Source organism: Phoenix dactylifera, unplaced genomic scaffold (assembly GCF_009389715.1).
Source record: "Phoenix dactylifera cultivar Barhee BC4 unplaced genomic scaffold, palm_55x_up_171113_PBpolish2nd_filt_p 002004F, whole genome shotgun sequence".
Lineage (NCBI taxonomy): Eukaryota > Viridiplantae > Streptophyta > Magnoliopsida > Arecales > Arecaceae > Phoenix > Phoenix dactylifera.
The window spans coordinates 12,246-35,200 of record NW_024069283.1 but is presented as its reverse complement, the minus strand read 5'-3'; the positions used below and the strand labels follow the sequence as shown (position 1 = coordinate 35,200).

General features: G+C 43.4%; 1 protein-coding gene across 1 annotated transcript; it reads left to right on the top strand.

The window, feature by feature from the left end:
* Positions 1-265: 265 nt before the first annotated feature.
* On the top strand, positions 266-22,682 carry LOC103716729 (NAD-capped RNA hydrolase DXO1). The gene is given in 16 exon segments (XM_008804853.4): positions 266-516; positions 518-609; positions 1,546-1,793; positions 1,896-1,910; positions 1,912-1,962; positions 2,472-2,550; positions 3,822-3,901; positions 4,038-4,061; positions 4,230-4,354; positions 4,801-5,014; positions 5,099-5,152; positions 8,456-8,502; positions 19,863-19,947; positions 20,848-20,911; positions 21,024-21,123; positions 22,406-22,682. Coding segments are annotated over 16 exon segments (1,548 nt in total). The 3' UTR covers positions 22,425-22,682.
* Positions 22,683-22,955: the final 273 nt, after the last annotated feature.

Here is a 22,955-nt window from a genome sequence, read left to right as displayed (position 1 = left end):
ACAATTTTTTATCTCCATCCGTACCCGGCCAACCCTCGAAACAACTGGCTCGGTCTGGGGCTCGCTCGCGGTTTCTGACACCTCGAGCGGCTCCTCCAGTACGAGAGGGCCAGGTACCCCAACCCCGAAATCTATCAGGTCTCTCGCCTCTCGCCACCACGCTATCATCTCTCTCAGTTAAAACATCAACACTCGCGCTTCTTCTCTTCGCTCTTTCTCTGTGCTGAGACCCGAAACCGGGAGCGAGAGGGAGAAAGCGAAAGAAATGGATTTCTCCGAGCAAGACGTAGACGTCTTTGGGGAGGATTTCGAGCAGGAGGTGGAGGAGGAGGAAGAGGAGCGAGGACGCGGGGAGGCGGATGAGGAGGAGGAGGACGGCAGCCGCGATTCCTCTGCCTCCTCTTCGGCCTCATCCTCCTCCAGCAGCGGCAGTGGCAGCGGGAGGAGCCGGGGCAGCAGCAGTAGGAGCAGCAGCGATGGGGAGGAGGACGACACGGTCGCGACCACGATCGGGGGCCGGGGCGGTGGAAGAAGAGGAGAGGGATCTCTTTGGTTCCGACAACGAGGAGTACATGCGAACGCCGGCTCGTAGCCCGTTTCCAGTTCCCGGTATGGATTCCAAAAACTTATCTGTTTTCCCCCTTTTTAAATTCTGATGGATTTGAGCTAATTTGATAGATTATATATATCTTAGGGTTTTCTTTGGACGATCCATTTTTAATTTTCCGACATTTGCACATTTTATGAATTTTGCGTGGATGTATTTATAAGTTCGAAGTGATGTTTGGTTTCTGATTGTGTGCTTTATTAATTTGCTTTGATGGATGAAAAGTTAGTTTAGTTTGGCTTGTTTCTCAATTTTGGCGATTGTGTGAATCAGAACTAAGTAAATGAGCTCTTTCCAGTTAAATCTTAGTTCCATGAAAAATATAGCGAAGGAAGTGATTCACTTGTGCCGCCTGAATGGTTCTATAGTCTGATTTATTCTTAAAGAAGCTTTGAGTGCATCACGTAATTCCTTTTTGAGAAAATTGATGAGATAAGATTGTGTAAATGTGAATCTAAGTAGATGAAGGCCCTTAGTTTGGCAGTTTTCTACCATTTTGATTTAGAATTTTGCTCCTTCCAATTGATTTTTTTTCCTCATCAGTTAATTAAGTTTTAATGGAATTGGGTTGGATTCATGCTTCTTGCTTTACATGTCACTTTGACAAGAGTCTTTAACTCCTTAATAATTTGTCCTTTCACTGGGAAGGCATTTAGTAAAATAATTCTTTGTCAACTTAATCAAATTACAAGTTTTCTCATAGATAGCAGCTATCTTAAAGGAAATTTGGATTTATGAACTTCTATCATAGACTTTTTGAGCATGCAGACCAGAGGCAACGAAGTAAATTTTGCTTTCTTATTAGGGTTGCTCTTCATATGAACATTGTGGAAACAAATGGTCATAAAGCTGACCTAAATATTTGGGAGCTTGATGGTTATGGTTTTTGATGTGTTTGATAACCAATTTCACTTGCAATGACAAATTCTGTATGGCAGTGTTACCACCTCTTCAAAGTACTAACAACCATGGTAGAGGTAATTTTGGACGTGGTAGATGGCAGTCTGGATACCCCAATGATAGAGGTCCACCTCTGCTTCCACGACCAGGATATATGCAAAGGCAAAACTTTGGCTATGGTAGGTTTTCACATGCAAATGGGCGTAATGATGAACGCTTTGTCTCTGAAATGAAGCTCACAAAGAGTGAAGAGACTTTGTCGAGGAAAGCCATTGCAATTCAAGAGGTACTTTCAGACATTTCCCTTTGTTTTATGCTAGTTATTGCATTTCTTTCATCACATTGATATGCTGAGTCATTTGTAATCATTTGGAAATTCATCTGAAAGCCTTGTGAGATTGGCATGCTATAGCCGGGTTGAAGGTGGAGATGTCTATTTTGATGACCGCAGCTTGGTGAGAGTCTTGAGCTATTATTTAATATCTCTTATTGATTGTATCTGTGGTTAGTGCAAGCTAATTTTGTTTGTGGTAGATCTTCTTGTAACATTTCACTTTGGTCATTTTTTTTTTTCTCATTGATTGAGTTGATTTCAACCTCCTTCTGGATGACCGCAGCTTGGTGAGAGTCTTGAGCTATTATTTAATATCTCTTATTGATTGTATCTGTGGTTAGTGCAAGCTAATTTTGTTGTTCCTCTGACCTCAATTATCTTTACGAAATCTGCCAAAATGTTTTCTGCAGTTGATGAGGTATTTTTTTTGGTCTGATTCTTGTTCGTTGTGCTGTAATAATATTGGAAATTCCATAACCTCTTCAAAAGTATATTTGGATTTTCGGTATTTTTGCATGCTTAATTTGATGCACATCAATGCAGAGATTATGTATTGCTTATACAGAGGCTTTGACATGTCAATATTTCACATTAACTTGTGTTCTCTCTCTTTTTTATTTAATTTTCCAGAGACTTTTCAAACGCTCTATTTGTCAGGATGTTGGAGCACATCTGAATCAAGGGTTTGAATCATTTGTTGAAAAAAGAGGTAATAATTATTGCCTACCAATACATGTGTGGTTCTCACATAATCTCGAAAATAAAACCATGAAACTAGCTATTCAATTTCTTTCTGATCATTTGATCATATGATACCATGTTCTTGAATTGGAAATATAGCTAATTGTAACTAATAATATTTTTCCTATTTGTTCGGGTGGGCTGTATACCTTTGCTTTTGCCCCCACCAAGGGGTAAATCCTTGTTCCAAGAGATCCATCTACACAAATTCAGGCTTGATCTTTTAGGTTGAAACAAAAACTGGCCAAAGCTGGATGTGACCAGTTGAAACTGGTTAAAAGAATGCATCACTTTGGATCATTTCAGGCCGAAACTGATCTTTTCAGCAGAATTGATCAGCTTCAGTCAAAAATTCAATCCTTAGGTACATGGATCTTTTAAGAAAGGATTTGATGATTTTCTGCCAAGAGAAGTTTAATGCATTTCTTTGACATGTTAGCTTGGGAGTTGGGTCTACCTGTTGATCTGAGTGAATTGAGAGTTGACAACATAAAAGAAGTATGACACCAAAGACACCTTTTTAACGTTGATTGGAAAAAAAATTGAATTTCTAATTTTTTTAATTTCATTGATGCTAAAATCCTTATTTGATAGAAATTTTCTGTTAATCAATTATATAAGAATTGAAAAGTGAAAGTTAATGTGCTCATTTTTTTCTTTTGGCTTTTGCTTGATATTCATGAATGTATTGTTTATATCTAACTAATTAATTTTTGAAGTTTCACTTTGATGCTCTTTTCCTTCCATCCGTGCTTGCCCATCCTTTTTTTTTTCTTGGTATGCATATGCATATGCATGCATGTGCATGTGTGCAGGAGGTGTTAGTGCGATTTGGTGTCTTGCAACTTTTTTTCTTGTCTGTTTCTGCCTGAGGTGGCATTATTTTTTTATGTTCTCCTGGTGGTGGTGTTTATTAACTAAAGATGGGTGAATTTTTGATGCTATGACTTCAATGGCAGTCCGCTTATGTTTTTCACTACTTATCTTGATGTCCTTTTCTTTTTTCTACTTGACATAGAAGTCGTTCAATTCTACTATAGTTAATTGAGCAACTCTCTATCATTAAGTAATTTGCTGAGAGTAGAAACTGGTTGCTTGTCTGTAATTTCTGATACTTTGCTATTTGAAGTTTCCTGATAGTCCGGTAATGGTTTTCTTTACACTTATCACCATGTTTGTCATGGTTTTGTTCAGTGGGTGTAACTATGCCCGCAACTTCCTGTTCTTTTTCTCTTTCAGACTTGGGCTCTGAAGGTTTTGGTGATCTTCTTGCTTGCATAAGAAACAAAAATATACCTCTTCAAAATATACATTTTGTGGTAATATTCTATACCCTTGTATCATCTAACCTTGTTCTCTTTACACAAGAATTGTATAATTGCTTCATGCTTGTAACTAAGATGCATGCTGTTCTGTTTTTAACTTATTCTATGTTGTCTATTGGCTGTTTGGCAGACTTTCCGTAACAATCTCAACAAGGTATGCACTTTTTCCATTGTGTAGACTTTATAGCACCTGCTTTCTAGATTACAGTTTCAAATCACAATTCTATCTGACTGAAAATATTAAAATTTTGAGCGTTGAGAAGCAACTCATGTTTGCTTTTATATGGATTTGAATGTCAAAAGTTTGCTGTTGTATCATCAGATACTGACTACGGCTTATATAAGAAATGAGCCATGGAAAATGGGTGTGCACAAAAGAAATGGTGTTGTTTATCTTGATGTGCATAAGCTTCCTGAAAGACCACAAAGTGAAGTAGACCGTCGAAGGTAATCCTTACTGTTTTAGTGTCTTGTGGCATCAAAATCGTAGGTTTTGTTTTAATTTTACCACTTTCTATCTTTACTCTATGGTTGGTAGCATAAAATCAACGTATCAATTCTTGGAGACTTAAGACTTACTGATGCTGTGAAATTCAGATAACTTTACTTCTTTGGCTCCTTCTTTCTCATATAGTGATAAGTATTGGTCTAGCAAATGAGCCTGGATGGAATGTAGACATGTATGCCTTCCAAAAACAAATATTCCGAATCTTTCAATTCTCCACCATAGTTCTTGAAGCTGCTAGCTTTGCATGCATAGTCTCTTATGTTCATAAAATTGCATAAAGGCTGAAAAAATGTGTGGTAAGTTGCAATCTAGCTAGTATCCTCTGTTTTGGGGATTATAGAAGAGTTGCACCTCAAACCTCCTATTTTGCTTGTATTTATGGCAGATGTTATTGGGGCTATGCTTTTGAGAACCTTGCAACTGAGAACTCCAGAGAAATTGATGCAGATGGCAAAGGCATTGATGCAAATGTAGAATTCTGTTCTGTAATTAAAACCAAATTAGGTGCACATCGTATTATTATGGGTGCGGAGATGGACTGCTGTGATTCAACTGATGATGGAAGGAGATTCTATGTGGAGTTAAAAACAAGCCGGGAGGTAAATATTTCTTTCTATAATCTAGAGTGTGTTGTTATATAGTCTATTCATCTAATCTTGGTTTTTGACTGTCATTCACTACAGTTGGATTATCGTACAGAAGAAAGATACGAACGGGAGAAGCTACTGAAATTCTGGGTATGATTCTGTTACTTTTTTGTTGTAAATGCATATGACTTCTTAAAGTCAAAATCCTACTTGCCGGATCCTCTAGTTATTTGCAATTTAATCATGCAATTCATGTATATTGTACCTTTTCTGATCAATATTCTCTTCTTTTGCTCTTTTCTGAGTTCTTGCTCCCTGTTTTATTTAATTGTTGATAAGTAGAAGAAAGAAAGAAAGTTCACAAAGCACCTACAGATGAGAAAGCCAAAAGTTAAAATGTGAAAGACCAAAAGTGAATGCCTAGTACTGCAACTTACATGTGCATATTCAGGAACACTGAACTGTCTCTTTTCATCAATTTGACACAACATAGCATGATGCTGGTTGGCACTAAAAGATGGAGCATGCTGCTTACATCAGCTGGAAGTATCGGTGCATGGGACATCCTTTTGGAGTTTACTTTTAGAAACATTCAACTGTAGCAAATGTTAAACAATATCACATGAAGTTTATCGATGCTTTTAGGTGTCATGCAAGGAAAATGCTCCATTTATTAGTTCACTTAGATTAACAGTCTACATATGTTACTATTCTGATATGCTTATTTTTATAAAATTTTATATAAAAATGGTCAGACACATTAGGACTCAAGGACAGTTGTCACCTGTCTGAAGTTCTGGGTAACACCTGTAGCCACTTCTATGATCTTCATTTCCTTAATGGCTCAGTGTAGGTAGTGGTGTAGATAGGAAGGATCTATGTGCCACCAATTTAACATTTCTTCTAACAACATTGAGAGAGTTCTTGTTACTCATGACATTCCTGTTGAAGTAGGTTGTTGAACTGACCTACGTTAGAGACAAACTCCATAAAACTCTAAATAACCAATTGCCTGAAAAACTTTGCCAGAATAATATTGTAATATTTTCTTCAAAAATAAAAACCATGGTTACTTGTAGCACTCAGATTTACGAAGGAATGGTGCTGAAGTTAAATTTGTTTTGTGAGAGTTTAAGATATACTGGTTGTTGTGTTGCTTCTAGGAGAAAGTATATGAAGAGGTGAGAGGGGTGCATCAATTTTTAAGGAAATCTCAGTACTTTCTCAAAAAGCTAATATTTTTAAGGAATCCTCTAGACATGGGCATTTAATGTGAAGAACTTCTTGCTAATGCTTGCAGGAGTATCTATAGAGGTGAGGGCAACACTTCAATTTTAGACAGCACTAGTACATTTTTCGGCACCTAAAACTTGCAAGGAATCTCATGGAACGAAAGGATATATAATGTGAAAGACTTCATTGATCCTACAGGATAATAGAGGATAGATCCGTTGGAGTGCATTGTTGAGTTGATATATGTGTGTGTATATGGTAGAGATGAAGGATATATAATGTGGAGAGTAATAGAGCATAGACTTGTTGTATATTTTTCACTGATTATGCTATTTGTGAAGCTGGTTATTTTGCAAATTTCGGAGTGCATTGATGAGTTGATATGTGTGGATGTATGTTTTACACACTTGAATCTGCTTATGCTATTTATGATGCTGGTCTTTTTGCACATTTTGGAGCACATTGATGAGTTCATTTGTGTGTGTGAGAACTTATGATAATTGTGAAACTGGTCTTTTTGCTCATTTTGGAGTGCACTGACAAGTTGTGCTGCGCATGCGTGCGCTCTATTTGTGAAGCTGGACATTGTGCACATTTTGAAGCACATTGATGAGCTGATATGTGTTTGTGCATTTGGAGCACCTGAGATCTGCTTATATTAAGCTGCTGGACAAAACTCAAGATAGACCAATGCATTATCGATATTTGATGGTTTTGAAAGTTACTTGCTAGTTGCTACCGATCAAGTCAGACAGTTCTTACAGAAGCTGCTAATAAATCAACTTATAACTGATGTCAATGATGCAGTTGGATAACAAAGTCAGATCTGCTTCCAGTCCTCCTTTATGATAGACATGGATGTAAACGCGACTAAATTACTAGAATATGAGAGAGAAAATGGGACTACTTTATGTTTTGATTAATTTTTTAATGTAAGTCTTCAACAATTAAGAAGTTAAATTCATCATCAATTTATCAAATTCATGATAAGAAAAAAAATTCTGCTGAATTTCTGTAATTGCATTTTATTTGTTTGTTAAGGGTCTTTTGACAGTTCATGGTTCTAGACCTATTGGAAGCAGCCTGAACATAAAAAATATTTTAAATTCTTTTTTATCAAACCCGAGCACCCAAATTCTTATAGAACTTCTCAAAACTCGCAAAATTTAGAGTTTATCTTTGAAAATTTTCTCCTGCTGTGCAATTTATTATCCATAAGCAAAACCCAGATGCTAAAATGAAACTTGGAGACTGTTTTCAACCAAGCTTTGTCGTCGTGACCTGAAACTGATCAAATTTGATGGATACCTGTTGCTTTTGGATTGGTTTTGCCTGAACATGAAACTGTGCATATAACAATTGAGTTTGAAATTGTTTGATGCTCCTAATGTTTTGTAAAGTACCATGTATTCATTCTTCTCAGTTTTTTGCAACTTTTCTTTGGCAGAATAGAGTTTACAACAGAATGATTTGACTTTATGAAGCAATTTTTTTGTGTAAGAAGCTTTTTTAAGTAGCAACTGATGCAAAAACATTCTTTAAATAGCTGCAAACAAGTTGATCATGCGTTCATCCATTGATTCTTCCTGTTCCCATCATTTCTATCAGGCACCTTAAATAATTAAAGCCAAATCCTTGATAAGTTGCAAAATGTCAAAAAAGATTCACACGAGTCATACAGGAACATCAGAGTTCCTTGTTTGTTGGATAACGTAAATTGTCCATACATGTTACATATTATTAGCACTGCTGTCGTCTTTTACCAGGATCTGCTTAATCTGCAGCATTTTGGTTGTTGACTGGTTTTGCCATTTTCGTGCCAATGCTCTTGAGCCCGTTGGGGCTGGTTGCTCTAATGTGAATATATGTGGTTAATTAATTGGCTTTTTTTTTTAATTTTATTCTAGTACTGCTTTTATTTTTTGTTTGGCTCAGTTTTTAGTCTGGTTTGTGGTAAGGCATTTGCCTGCTTAATAAGGGATGTACAGTTAGCCAACAAAAGGGGATTATAACGATCTTCTTATAATGTGTATATATGCCTTCGAAGTTCTGGTTCTACAATGCATTGTGAGTTATCCTGATATAAATTAAATATAAGTTTAAGAGATGTTAAACAAGATTACTTCACTTTTTTCTGTCATGTGGAATCTTAAGTTTGTTATATGGATGACATGCTTCATTATGGCATTGAGGATTTTAACTTGACTTTCATTCTTGCAGATCCAATCATTTCTTGCTGGGGTTCCATATATTGTAATTGGATTCAGGTAGTTCTGTCTCTTAAACATCATTTATCCCCTTTTCTTGCCATAATAGCTTATACTATGTTGGGTTGCATTTCCTTTGATTTGATTGCATGGTAACCTAAGTAACCATGCTATAACCAACCATTAAAAGGCTAAGACAGCTTAGTGATGTACAGCATGAACCTCATTGTGATCTGAGATGTAAGCTGCACAGTTTATTGAGATCATTTCCAAAGCACAAGGAAATAAATAGTGGAACAACAATAAAGGGCCCCATTCAGTTGCATCTGGACAAATCATATGGATGTGAATGTGTTAAAAAAAAAAAAAACTAGAGCGTGAATTTGTTAAAAATAACTAGAGCACACATTCTAAAGACTATGAACAAATAGGTTAGCTATGATAGCATAAATGTTCTCCTTACAAAGTAAGGCTTGAATTTACATTCCAAATCCATTGTATGTGCTTGATAAAATGCCAAATACTCGTGGGGGTTATTTTTGGACATTCCCCCATAAATGGCCGCTTCTAATGACTAGAAAACTTTGGGAGGTCTCATTTGAAAACTTGTAAGAGTCCTAGATTCGCCCGCCTTATTTTCCATTGTGAAGTACTTGCGCTGTCATGAATTGCATTCAGGTCATATTATATCTAATAAAAAATTATGCAATATATGGTGGGTAGGTGAGTTTTCTGTTGGCAAACTTGGATGGAAGATGCATCTTTCAGTTATTCTTTGGCTAAAAATTGAGGAAAACCTTGATGTAAATTGTGATGAAGATATAAGGAAGACTATGATAGCCGGGGATTGGGTGTTGATAGACTGCGTGGTGAGGAAAAATCAAGAAAAGGTCAAAGATTTTACAAGGGCTACCCGTAGGATATCACAATTATTCTAATAGGGGCATCAGCATCCCAGTCCTACCACCATCACTGATGCATATATGTTTTGCCCTAATGGTGGGAGTTGTTCTTGATTGGCCGCTGTTGGGGGGAAAACCCAAGTCGTGCCAGTCTGAAGGCGCTCGGCCAAAGAGCGCCGACCAGAGAGGCGCTCGACCAAAGAGCGCCGACCAGAGAGGCGCTCGACCAAAGAGCGCCGACCAAGAGAAGCAACCCCGCCACAGGACACTCCGCTAAGCAACCGGCTCGGCTCAGCACCCGAGCCGGGCCCGTACCTTAGCCAAATATCCAATCTCCACCTAATCCTCTAAAGGATCTGACAACTAAATACATGACTTCACTACAATCTGCCACCATTCCTAGGTCATCAAGGCACGTGATCTCCGCCGGCATTCGGCACGCCCTATCATTAATGCATGAGACCCCTCAGGTCTCCGATGCACTCGGCCATTAAATGAACACGGCTCAAGATGATCTCCGGATCACTGAACCATCAAAGCATATGGCTCTCCCTGACCACCGGTTCACTCAGCAATCAATGCACTTGCTATCTACGAACCCCAGGCCCACCACGGCCGGCGGTTCAACCACCCCAACGGGTCCGATCAACCGTGACAACTCCCTGACTCCGGCCTGATTCGGCCTTATTCTCCACAATGCCATTAATGAGCGTGATCGTGCCCAATTATCACAAAAGAAGACAAATTCCCCTGTCACCTCCCAGGTAACATAATATCTTCCTATAAAAGAGAACCTGGGGGGAAAAGGAGACACACGGACACAGATATACACAAAAAAGAGAGAACAAACATTCTCCTCCTTGACTTCCCACATATTAACCCTCTCTGACTTAAGCTTCGGAGGGCCGGCGCCGGAAAGCCCGGCCACCGGCTTTCTTGCAGGATTCTCCAGGAGGACGCCACCAGTCGACGCACCGCCACCCACTGTCCCGGCAGCGGAGCTCCTCCCCTCTCGGTTCGCGGCAGCCCCCGGGTCCAATTTCTAGCAACAGTTGGCGCTAGAGGAAGGGCCCGAGTTGCTGCCATGAAACTAAGAAGTGAGGGGGCTTCCAATGCCTCTCGACGTCCTCCACCTAGTCCTGGACACTCTGTCCAGAACTCGCCGCCTCCGGCCGAATCAACTCCTCAAGTTCGACCGGAGCAGTTTGATGCCCTGGTGCAACAGGTGCAGGCCTTGGCCACCGCTGTCCAAGGCTTGCAACCCAGGGGCATCCCGACGGCACCGCTCCCTCCGGCTCCAGTTCAACCGGAGCCTCCTACAAGCGGACTTCCCCTTCAAGGTCAGGACTCTCAAGTCCAGGCCTCCCTCTGGAGAAAACATCCAGTTAGAGGCCCTGGTGGCTGGCCACAACCCTCGGAGGCTGAGTCGGTTCCAGGGCAACTTGCACCAGAACGAACCGCTGCAGCGATCCCCCAGAATGATGAACTCGACAAGAAGGTCGAGAAGCTGGAACGCCAGATCCAGGCACTCCACGGAAGGAAACCGGGACATGATGGTGACTTCGAGTTCACCACAAAGTCTCCCTTCTCCCAGGAGATTGAAGACGAGTCGGTCCCGCCGCGGTTCAAGATGCCCCAGGTGGAGCCTTACAACGGCAGAGCCGACCCTCGACTCCCTTAACTTCTATCAGCTCCCCTTGGCCTTTTGCCCAGTGGGAAATTGACATTCTAGGACCATTTCCTATGGCTATCGGATAAAGAAAATTTCTGGTTGTCTCCATCGACTGTCACAAAGTGGGTAGAAGCCGAGCCCCTTTGCCCGGATCACCGAGCAGAAGATGCGGGATTTTGTCTGGAAGTCAATAATTTGCAGATTCGGGCTCCCCGTATCCTCATATCCGACAACGGCCGCCAGTTCGACAACCTCCATTTCAGAGAATTCTGCTCCGAGCTTGGCATCGACCACCGCTTCACCTCGGTCGCGCACCCTCAGACGAATGGAGAAACCGAGGTAACAAACCGTACTATTTTGCAAGGGCTCAAAGCCAGGCTCGACAAATCCAAAGGACAATGGGTCGAAGACCTATACAATGTCCTGTGGGCTTACCGGATTACATTCCGTGTCCCCACCGGCGAGACTCCCTTCAATCTAACGTATGGAACGGAAGCTGTCATCCCGTTGGAGATTGGGCTCCCTTCTCCGAGGGTAGAACTCCATGATGCCGGCTCCAACTCCTCACAGCTTAGGAACAACCTTGACCTGATCGAGGAAACAAGGGAGGCCGCCCGAGTTCGCATGGCGAGGTACCAGCAAAAGACAGCACAGTACTACAACGCCAGGGTCAAAGTCAAATCCTTCAAAGCAGGGGACCTTGTCCTCAGAAGAGCCGAGGCCTCCCCACCAACCGAGCAAGGGAAACTGGCTCCAAATTGGGAAGGGCCTTACCGAGTCACGCGCATCCGCCGGCCCGCAACTTACAAGCTAGAGTCTCTAGATGGGACTCCCATTCCACGAAGCTGGAGTTCTGAAAATCTCCGCGTGTACTACCAGTAGAACCCCGAGGGGTCCCCTACTATTTAACCATAAATTTCATTTTATGACGGCTTGTGCACTCGTTCAAACTCACCAATTCTCCTAAATTGTCTCATGGTACCAGGCTCGGTCTCCATCGACCAACGAGCTCGGCTCGTTCTCCATCGGCCAACGAGCTCGGCTCGTTCTCCATCGACCAACGAGCTCGGCTCGTTCTCCTACCCCGACCACGGTCGGGATGCCCCGATACTTCGGGATGCGTTCTCCATCGACCAACGAGCTCGGCTCGTTCTCCATCGGCCAACGAGCTCGGCTCGTTCTCCTACCCCGACCACGGTCGGGATGCCCCGATACTTCGGGATGCGGTCTCCATCGACCAACGAGCTCGGCTCGTTCTCCATCGGCCAACGAGCTCGGCTCGTTCTCCTATCCTGACCACGGTTGGGATACCCCGATATTTCGGGATGACGGAGTACCTACGTGGACTCCCTGAAGATGTTCGTGAGTTCGTGATGCGGCCTCCACCGACCAACGAGCTCGGCTCGTTCTCCACCGACCAACGAGCTCGGCTCGTTTTCCTACCCCGACCACGGTCGGGATGCCCCGATACTTCGGGATGCGGTCTTCATCGACCAACGAGCTCGGCTCGTTCTCCACCGACCAACGAGCTCGGCTCGTTCTCCATCGGCCAACGAGCTCGGCTCGTTCTCTTACCTCGACCACGGTCGGGATGCCCCGATACTTCGGGATGCGGTCTTCATCGACCAACGAGCTCGGCTCGTTCTCCATCGACCAACGAGCTCGGCTCGTTCTCCTACCCCGACCACGGTCGGGATGCCCCGATACTTCGGGATGCGGACTCCATCAACCAACGAGCCCGGCTCGTTCTCCATCGATCACGGAGCTCGACTCAATCTCCTGTTCGTGATCAACGAAGAGTCCGTGATTGACAACAAACCGGATTCTTCTATCTTGCCGGCGTCCTCAAAGAACGGACTCCGAGCAGAGGAGCGTCTTCAGTCGCCAGGCGAAGTTCACAGCCTCGGCGTAAAAACGCTCATGGTACCAGGTACTCATTCAATTAATGTCTTTACATAATCTCGGTTATTTTCGTTCTTGGATTCCTCTATCTTGTCGGCGTCCTCAAAGAACGGACTCCGAGCGGAGGAGCGTCTTCAGTCGCCAGGCGAAGTTCACAGCCTCGGCGTAAGAACGCTCACGGTACCAGGTACCCATTCAATTAATGTCTTTACATTCTCATTTATTTTCATTCTTGGTTAATTAACTACCTGAATGAACCCCCGACCATCGTCGAGGTACCTGGCCGAGCCAATCATCGCTCGGCCTCACCCCTCCTACGTACACCGTTCAATGGCAAGCTTAGTCTGTGCCGTCAGCTCGATGAATTCCCATCTCAAGCTGACAGATGTTTTAACTCGTATGTCGGAAAAAATCCGATCATCCGCCTCGGCAACCCGAGATCCGGGCCCAAAGTTCACTAGGAATTTTAAATCTAGTGACCAGTCCTAGGGCTCGGTCGAATTCTGAGCTAAGCTCGAAAAGACCCCCCGAGCCCAAGCGCATCCTAGAAATAAGCGTCGCTATATTACTGATCTTAGGACCGAGCAACGGAAACTCGGACCTAAGCTCGGCTGTGCCGAGCCTAAACGCAAGTCCAACTATGTGGCGAACGAAGTTGGGGCCGTAGAGCCCAATCCCTTGGAGCCTAAAAGCGGATCCAAGTGAAAGAAATCTAAGTCAACCAAAGCACAAGTCAAGCTACAAGTTATAACAAATATGTATATTTATTTCAAAAAGCCCGTAGGCTAAGTACAAAGCTCGGGCTCGGCCTTAACAAGTGTGGGGGCCATCCCGACTTACACCAAAAAAAAAAACTATAAAAAAAAAACAAACTATACTAAGGCTCGGGCTCGGCGACTTCAGGAATGGCTGGCTCTGCGATCAAAGCCTCTTCCTCGGCAGCGCCAGGAACAGCCTCGGGCCATCTCGGTGACCTCGGGGACAGCCTCGGCCAGGCCTCCCTGGTCGGCCTTCGGAGTTTCTGCCTCCGCCTCCGACCTTTCGACCCCTGCTCCTGGTCTGAGCATGTTCAGGTCAAAGTCAGGAAGGAGCCGCCGCAGTTGGTTGCGGAAGTCCTTGAAGCCTTGGATCAGCCCGTTCACGCCTTCCTCTTCCAGAAGGTCACGAAACTCCTCCGACTCGCGGAAGAGCCTAACCGTGTCTTGGGCCTGCTCCCGAGCCTCTAACTCTCGAGCCTCGTGGTACGCGGCTTTCCGCTCGAGGTTTTTTATTTTCCGCTCGAGCTCTAAGGTTTTAAGGCGGGCGTTCCCCACCTCCTGCTCGCGGGTAGCCAGCGCCAGCTCGGCCTCAGCCAGACGAGCCTCAGTGGCGCGCACTTCGGATCTGGCCAGAGTGTGCGCGCCCTTCTCCTCTTCGAGCTCGGCAGTCAGAGCTCGAACCTCGTCCTCGACCGCTCCCACCCTTACTTGGAGCACCTGGCGCTCGGCCTCGGACGCCTGGCACCTTGCCTCGGCCTCCTCGTGCCCCCGCTGATGCCTCCGGGCCCGCTCCCGGTAGTCTTGCACTATGTGCATCAGCGTCTCCGTCTCGTGCAGATGCTGTAAAAGAGACGTGAGAAACATGAGAAACTAAAAATAAAATTTGCATAACTGTACAAACAGGAAGACTAACTTACCCGGACGGCAGAGCAAAGAGTGGAGTCCATGAAGGCGCCGTAGTTCATGGACCGTATTTTGGCCTGATCGGCCGGAAGTAGCGCGACCCGGAATACTTCGCGCGCCACTTGGGGATCATCGAGGGCCGAATCGCCCTCGAAGACCGACCAGACGGGAGCGTAAGGCACCCGCTCCCGTGAGCCCGACGGGTTCGGAAGGCCGACTTCGGCTGACCTGGGCGGAGCCGACCCCGCAGCTCCTTGGCTGCTCCCCGGCTCGGAACTGGAGGGCTGGGGTCGGACAGGCGGCCGATCTGACTGCCGCAAAACCGGAGCGGGGGGCGCGAGCGCCAAACCCGCTGAACTAACCCCCTGGTCGGCGATTGGGGCTTCCTGCCGACCAGGGATCCGTGAAATTGGCGCCGGGCACGGGAGCGCCACCGTAGCTCCACTAGAGCCCGCGCCCTCCCCCGACCAGCTTCGGAGTGCGCGGGGCGAGGAGCGCCCGCCTCGACCGCTGCGGTCGCCGAGACCTTCGCTTTCTTTCTCGGCTCGGTCGGTTCTCCCGAGAGCTCGGCCGCCCTCTTCTGGAACCGGGCGTATAGAACCTCGCTCTTGGTCACCATCTTTGCGATATCTGCAAGGACGAGCAGGACTAGAATTTAGAACTGTAACAAAATGGAAAAGACACCCTACTGTTACCCTTATCCTGAGGACGCGTCGAGCTCAGGTCAACGTTCACTAGAGCGTCCTCACTTATGAGGCCGCTCAGTAAAATACCATCCCCGAGGCTGCGGATGGTGTCGATGATCCCCTGCTCGCGCGGAGAAAGCTTGGGGACTTTGTTGACGGACCTGAGCTGGGTAGGCCCCCACCTAGGATCAAACCCCCATGTCCGTTCAGAACCTAGAAAGAAGAACTTCTTCCAGTCATGAATGGACGAAGGAGCGCCCTGAAAGAGTGGCCGACCCGCCCGAAGGGCGATGTAGAGCCACTCTCCGTCTCCCGGATTCGACTTCAACATAAAAAGTCGCCGGAAAACGTTGACAGAAGTCGGAATTCCGTACGCTAAACACAGCGACAGGAAACCGACCACTGTCCTCCAGGCATTCGGAGCGAGCTGCGCCGGAACCAACTGGTATTCCGTCAGCAACTCGTTCACGAACCCGTGAAGAGGAAATCGTAGGCCGGCCCAGAGTGCCTTGAGGACTGGTTACCCGATCCCCCCGCCTGGCGGGCTCCAAACGGAACCCTTGTAGAGGAAAAAACCATTCCTCGGTCATTTCGACCTCCAGTACACCCATGGTGGACTCGACTTCATTCGGACCGGAACCCATTAGGAGGAAGGAAGAGAAAAGGTTCGAGAGGAAAAGGAACCTGTAAAAGATACCGGAGAAAGGAAACTTCGGACTGAGAAAAGCTGGAGGAAGGAGACAATAAGAAAGCAGTAGGAGGCCAGGTGAGGATTTATATAAATCCCTCCAACGGCCCAGATCAGCGAGAAAAAACGCTGCTCCCCGTTCGGATCACGACGCGTGTTGACCCAAAAGACGGAGCGCCACATTTAATTCGGGCTGACGCTTCGAACACAGAAGCGCCCCGTCGGATCATGCGGCTCCATCATGAGCCCACGACGCGAGGACGCTTCGGAGAAGGCGTCCCAATAATGAGGCATTTTCGGAAAAGAAGAGACGCCGCCCATTAGAGGCACCTCGAAGCGCCCGATAATTCGAAACGCGCGATAATTCAAAATTCTCTTTTAACTCATAATGGCCCGACTAAAACTACTTCCCGCGCTCAAGCTGGTGGCCAGCTGGAACTCGGAAGTCGGGGGTAGTATTGGGGGAAAAACCCAAGTCGTGCCAGTCTGAAGGCGCTCGGCCAAAGAGCGCCGACCAGAGAGGTGCTCGACCAAAGAGCGCCGACCAAGAGAAGCAACCCCGCCACAGGACACTCCGCTAAGCAACCGGCTCGGCTCAGCACCCGAGCCAGGCCCGTACCTTAGCCAAATATCCAATCTCCACCTAATCCTCTAAAGGATCTGACAACTAAATACATGACTCCACTACAATCTGCCACCATTCCTAGGTCATCAAGGCACGTGATCTCTGCCGGCATTCGGCACGCCCTATCATTAATGCATGAGACCCCCTCAGGCCTCCGATGCACTCGGCCATTAAATGAACACGGCTCAAGATGATCTCCGGATCACTGAACCATCAAAGCATATGGCTCTCCCTGACCACCGGTTCACTCAGCAATCAATGCACTTGCTATCTACGAACCCCAGGCCCACCACGGCCGGCGGTTCAACCACCCCAACGGGTCCGATCAACCGTGACAACTCCCTGACTCCGGCCTGATCCGGCCTTATTCTCCACAATGCCATTAATGAGCGTGATCGTGCCCAATTATCACAAAAGAAGACAAATTTCTCTGTCACCTCCCAGGTAACATAATATCTTCCTATAAAAGAGAACCTGGGGGGAAAAGGAGACACACGGACACAGATATACACAAAAAAGAGAGAACAAACATTCTCCTCCTTGACTCCCCACATATTAACCCCCTCTGACTTAAGCTTCGGAGGGCCGGCGCCGGAAAGCCCGGCCACCGGCTTTCTTGCAGGATTCTCCAGGAGGACGCCACCAGTCGACGCACCGCCACCCACCGTCCCGGCAGCGGAGCTCCTCCCCTCTCGGTTCGCGGCAGCCCCCGGGTCCAATTTCCAGCAACAGCCGCAACAATATATTTTCATGCAGATCATATTCTTTCCTCATGTTTCAGGAAGTGGTAGCAGTAGCGGTACGTGGGCGGTCAAGGGACCTCATAGTGCGCGTGCAATATGCGGGCCGTGTGTGCTGTTGCATAATACATTTACTATTTTTAACTGTTCAAAAATATAAATATGTTGAATACAAACAGTAGTGTTAGCAATATTTTTTGGATAAATAATAGCAATACTAGTAACAAGAACAGCTAACAATAAATGCTTACTAATTGTTGCTTAACACTGAACGGTGTTGCCCAAGGTGACAACCCAAGAGGGGGGATGAATTGGATTTTTTAAATTTTATGACCTCAAATTAATTTGTAAATGAAGACTCAATCTGGCCTATGTGAAGAGTATAAGTGCAGTGGAAGCAAGAGTAATTAAACTCTAGGCAATTACAATTAAATCACTTTAAGAAATCAAGCTAGAGCAACTACTCAATATAATAAAGGAAATAAAGTAAGTGGCACAAAGTAAACACAATGCAAGCACAAGCACGTATAGTGGTTTGGTGCACTCCAAGGCACCTACATCCACTCTCCAAGCGTTCCATTGGAAATTCACTATAACCCCTCGGATTACAGTTGGATTGTTTTACCAGGCTCATAACCCAAAAACTTAACAGTTAATTTTACGGGATCACCAACAAGAACCTACACCATTAGTTTTATGGGCTCACCAACAAACCTACATAGTTGGTTTTACGGGCTCACCAACAAACCTTACAAGAAGAATAAGTAAATCAAAGTATAAAGCTCTTTAATGAGCAAATAAGACAAATATGCATTAAAGAGAAGAAAAGAGAAATGTTATCACTTTGAAGGCACTTTTCTTTTCTTCATTGAGATTGCTTCACTCTTTAATGAATTGGTTGAGCTCTTGAAGGCACTTGAATTCTGCTCAACATCCTTCTTTTGGATTTGAACTGAAGCAATGAATGAAACTCTCTTCAATATCTCTTTTTCTTGAATGCTCACTTAAATTCTCAAAAGGATATTTTTTTCTGATGAATAGTGGCTCTTAAATACTTCTCCAACCTCCAAAAATCAGTTTCTAGCCGTTGGATTGAAGAAACTAGTCATTTATAGCCGTTGGAGCCTTAAAAAGTACATCTGCAGAACTAGCCGTTAGGCTGTCAGTCGAGCTTGGGTTGACTCGAGTTTTGATGGAGTTGGCTCTGACGGAATTCCAGAGAACACTTTTCTGTCGATACAAGCTGGGATCGACTCGGATTTTGATGGGGTCGACTCGAGCTTTGGTGAAGTCGGCTCTGACAGAAAATCCAGTGAGCAAATTTCTGTTGAAACTGGTTAGGGTCGACTCGAGTACTGTGCCAAATTTCTAGGGCCGACCCTAGTACTGTGCCAAATCTGCCAGAGTCGGCTCCAAACTTTCTAGGGTCGACTCCAATCCTGATTTTCTGCATCTTTAGGTTAGATTTGCACACAAAACTAATATAAGACATAGCGAGTCATTTATTTTCATTTAGGATGCATGGCATATAAAAATTTCATCTCTTTAACTATGGAAAATACAGAATTGCCCTTTAACAAAGGAAACTTGACTCTTAACTTTGTCAAACTGAAATTTAGGTTTTTCCTTAAGTTTTTCTATTAAATTTGTCTTTAGATGGGTTATTGAGAGTTGTTTCAATCGTATATGTAGAGCATATCAAGAATATATCGTTTCTTTCTTCCTTAAGTATTTATGTACTAGATCAATTGAGTTAATGGCATTAGTACTACCACATGACCTCAATGGCTTTGTAAACATCAAAATTATACTAGGGTCAACAAACGGAAACAATTATAACATAGTTAACGGATTAACATTCTTAATACCTCTATCCAGCCTGTCCACGTCCAACCAAACCGGCAGCTTGAATCTGCTCCAGTTACATGAGTCTACATAAAATTACTTGTTGCTTACACCTAGCAGAAACAACTGTAACATAGTTAACATGTTGACTTTTTTAATACCTCTATCCAGCCTGTTGAAAATCGGCATCCAACCAAACTATCAGCTTGAAGCCACTGTATCCACATGAGTCCACATAAAAGTGGGCCACATATGTGAACCGACAATGCTAAGCATGTCATATATGCAGCAGCACCATGCTAAGCAGGCTGTATATGCTGCGGCACAATGTTATGTGGGCCTTTTGGTCCATATGCGGCATGACTGCAGATATTAACTACATATAGGCAATGCAGTGCAGTCAAAGGATTGCATATGCATATGTGGCCGCATGCACCCTCATTTTAAAATGCTGTTATTTTCTATTTTGTTAATAAAAAGCTTAAGAATTAGAGGGTGATTTAATTCCATTAAATGGTGTTACTTTACTCATGGTCAATGGTTTGGTTGAGAGGCCAAACTAATTTACTGTTTGATTATTGTTGGTGGTTTCACTACTGGAGCTGGTTAGATCATACAATAAATTTGAGCTGTTTGTTCTGCTAGATTTTTGTAACATTTTATGCTTATTAATACTCTGAAACTTGTTGCCTAATGCAGGAATGATGCTGGGATACTTGTCCGGACTGAGAGGTTAAGAACCAAAGATATAACACAGAGAGTGAAAATGAAGAACTATTGGCAGGTATGCAAATTAATACATGTAAATACAATGAGGAGATTGATGCTGTCTTTTCCAATTCCTACCTTTCATTATCATTTTAACGTGTGGCTACCTGCTTAAGAAGTACTAGATAGTGTATTTTCTGGAAAACATACAATTCCATCTCTTCAACTGCACTTTAAGCATAAGGGTATGAAGGCTGGAAAACCAATAGGTCTACTTGAACTATTGTGATTTGTTTTTTATATTTAGGACCAAATGTTTTATTGTGTAGAAGAATAAAAAAAAGGAGCTCATTATCAATATGACCTATTATGTCTAACTAGATTACTTCAATGAACAAGGAGCTCGTATTAGTTATTTTTTGGCTTAGAAATGTTAATTTTCTTGTCCTCCAATAGAGGGGCAGGGTTCGAATATCAAGCTATAAGTTAAAGTATAGCAGGTCCAAAATCTGTTAATGGCAAAAACTAGCCCATATAGCATTCTAGGAGGCAATCTGCCGTGTTGTGCACACTGCTGCTTGTTTTTGTTTCATCCTTCTAAAATTCACCTTCCACCCCTGTACTACATGATTTCTAACTGTTCCCAATGGGAGAGTGGTACCTCCCTCATTCTTCGTTTCTGATACTGCTTTTCTTAGTTATGAGATCACTTTCGCTGACTTCTTCCTTAGTGTAGTCTTGGTGAGTACTTTTAAGACTCCATTCCTTTGGTAGTCTTTATCCACAACTGTGACCAGCTAGTTCTGAAGTTGTTACCCATAATTCTAAGCTAAATATTCACTTTGAACTTTTCTAGATCTGAATTTAGGTATATTGTGCATAAAATCGTCTGTACATGGTAAAATGATTATTCAGTCAGTGGTTAATGTTGAGTGCAATTCCATTGGGTAGTAAAGATGTGTTCTAAACATTGCAGGGTGGGGTATGCCTGGCATTTGCCGATGAGGTTCTATGTTGGCTCTACGGAACTGTTAAAGAGAGTAAGTTTTTGTAGCATCGACCAGTCTATTTTCCTCTATGTGCTTTGGATTACTGTTTCTATTATTATCAAAAAATGAGGGATGACTTGCATTGATCAACTCATGCCTGCAGATGAAGATTATGTCCTACAGTTTGTCCCACATTTCCATCGCTTGGAACTACTCCGAGCCCAGTCTTGCCCAGATGTCATCACTCAGCATGTGGAGCAACTGTGTGTACCCTGAACCAGTTTTCCTTATTGTCATTTACTACACTTCAATTTTTACCTCGAGGAAATGATTGCATATGCTAGGCGACCACCAGTCATCAATTGCATGTCAGAGTATTTTCGGTGACCTTCAGACTTTCGAGATGATGTAACTCCATAATCTACTATGAAACTGCTATAGTATGCCAATCAATATAAGTGGCGTTCTCACAAATATACTCCTAGTAATTCTTTTCCTTTGGACACTGGTGAATGCCTTTCTGCCCTGAGGCAATCTGGGAACATTGGTCCAAACGGATCACTGGATCTATCTGAAGCCTTCCGTCATTAAATTTGGTTCATGTTTTATTCCATGAATGAACTTGGTGTTGTCTAGGATGTTAGATCTTTTTAATTTTGTTACTTATTGGATATGTTTTATTCGATGAACGTGGCTTGGAATGTTCTATTCCCTCTTATGTCCTGTAGTAGCAATTGTGTGTGTGTGTGTGTGGGTGGGTGGGTGGGGGGGGGGGGGGTACTTAGGTGTGTATTTAGTCGGAACACTTTAAATGGCATAGGATAGAATAATTTGATCTGATATATATAATTTTGCAACAAACGAGCCTGTTAGTTTCAGTCTACATTTGTAAGATGATAAATTAGATTATGACATTTTCGTTATTAATTAGTAATACGTTAACTAGCAGTAAATTCTATTTTAACTGGCAACAAGGGAAAAATTGAAACAAACAAGGTTTCAGAAGAACAAGAGTACTTGAAATGAGGCCCATCTGTTAAACTTCTCCCCTGCAACTCTCTTTCGAGAATAAGGATGCCATTATCAAGGTTTGAATCCTAGACCTCTTTAAAATGGAGGGTTGTCCCAACCAGATGAGCTAAGATTGGTTGCTAGGTTTTGGCGATTTTTACAATCAAATGCAAGAGAAGAATCGGATGTTTCTTTTTGTGTATTTATAGAACTATGAATAAATCGAAAATTAAAACAAAGGTACGTAGTGTAATTTAATTGACCATTTAAATTATTTATATTTGGCATATGAGATATCTATGTATGTCGAGTATCAAAACTCAAATCTTGCATTCTGAATTTTGCTTATTTTTTGCATCCCTTTCAACTAATTTGTGGCATCTCTACTGTATGTAGTTTATCTACCCCCCACCCCCCCCCCCCCCCCCGCCCTCAAAAAAAAAAAAAAAAAAAAAAAAAAAAACTCCATGGTTATTTGAAACAGCTTTGTTAATATTCCCCTATTAAATCTAATGACTTTTTTCTTTTATATAGGTGTGGAGATAAAAAATAGCTGGTGGAGAGTGAGCCGCGATAAAGAAAATTTGTGTTATGGTATAAAAATGATGGATATATTTCTAAACTGTTAGGAAGACAAATGAGACTTATCTCTCATTGAGAGTCTAAGCATCTTATTTTTGGTTGCACTTTGGTTTCTATCTTAATTATATTATAAGCCTTCTGCAATGAAGAAGATAGTAAGGGTTGACACATTGCTAAAGGTCTATAACTGACATAAGCCATCAATCTAATGATACCTATCCTTGTTATATAACGCGATCTAATGGTTATGGACTGCAAGATACCATAGCATTGGTTTATACATAGAACTGCAGCCATACACTGGAATTACTTGGATGCATTACTTCTTTTAGAATCTTTTTTATAAATATTTCATTTGCAGATGAAAAGTTCATCAAGCTCGCACCCGCAGATTTGGTAGTTTCATAATCAGCAAATCCCGTGTTTGATATTAAATCTTGTAAGTTGCACTGATCCTTCCACATGGTAAAAAAAATTGTTTTGTGTGCATATGATAAGAGCC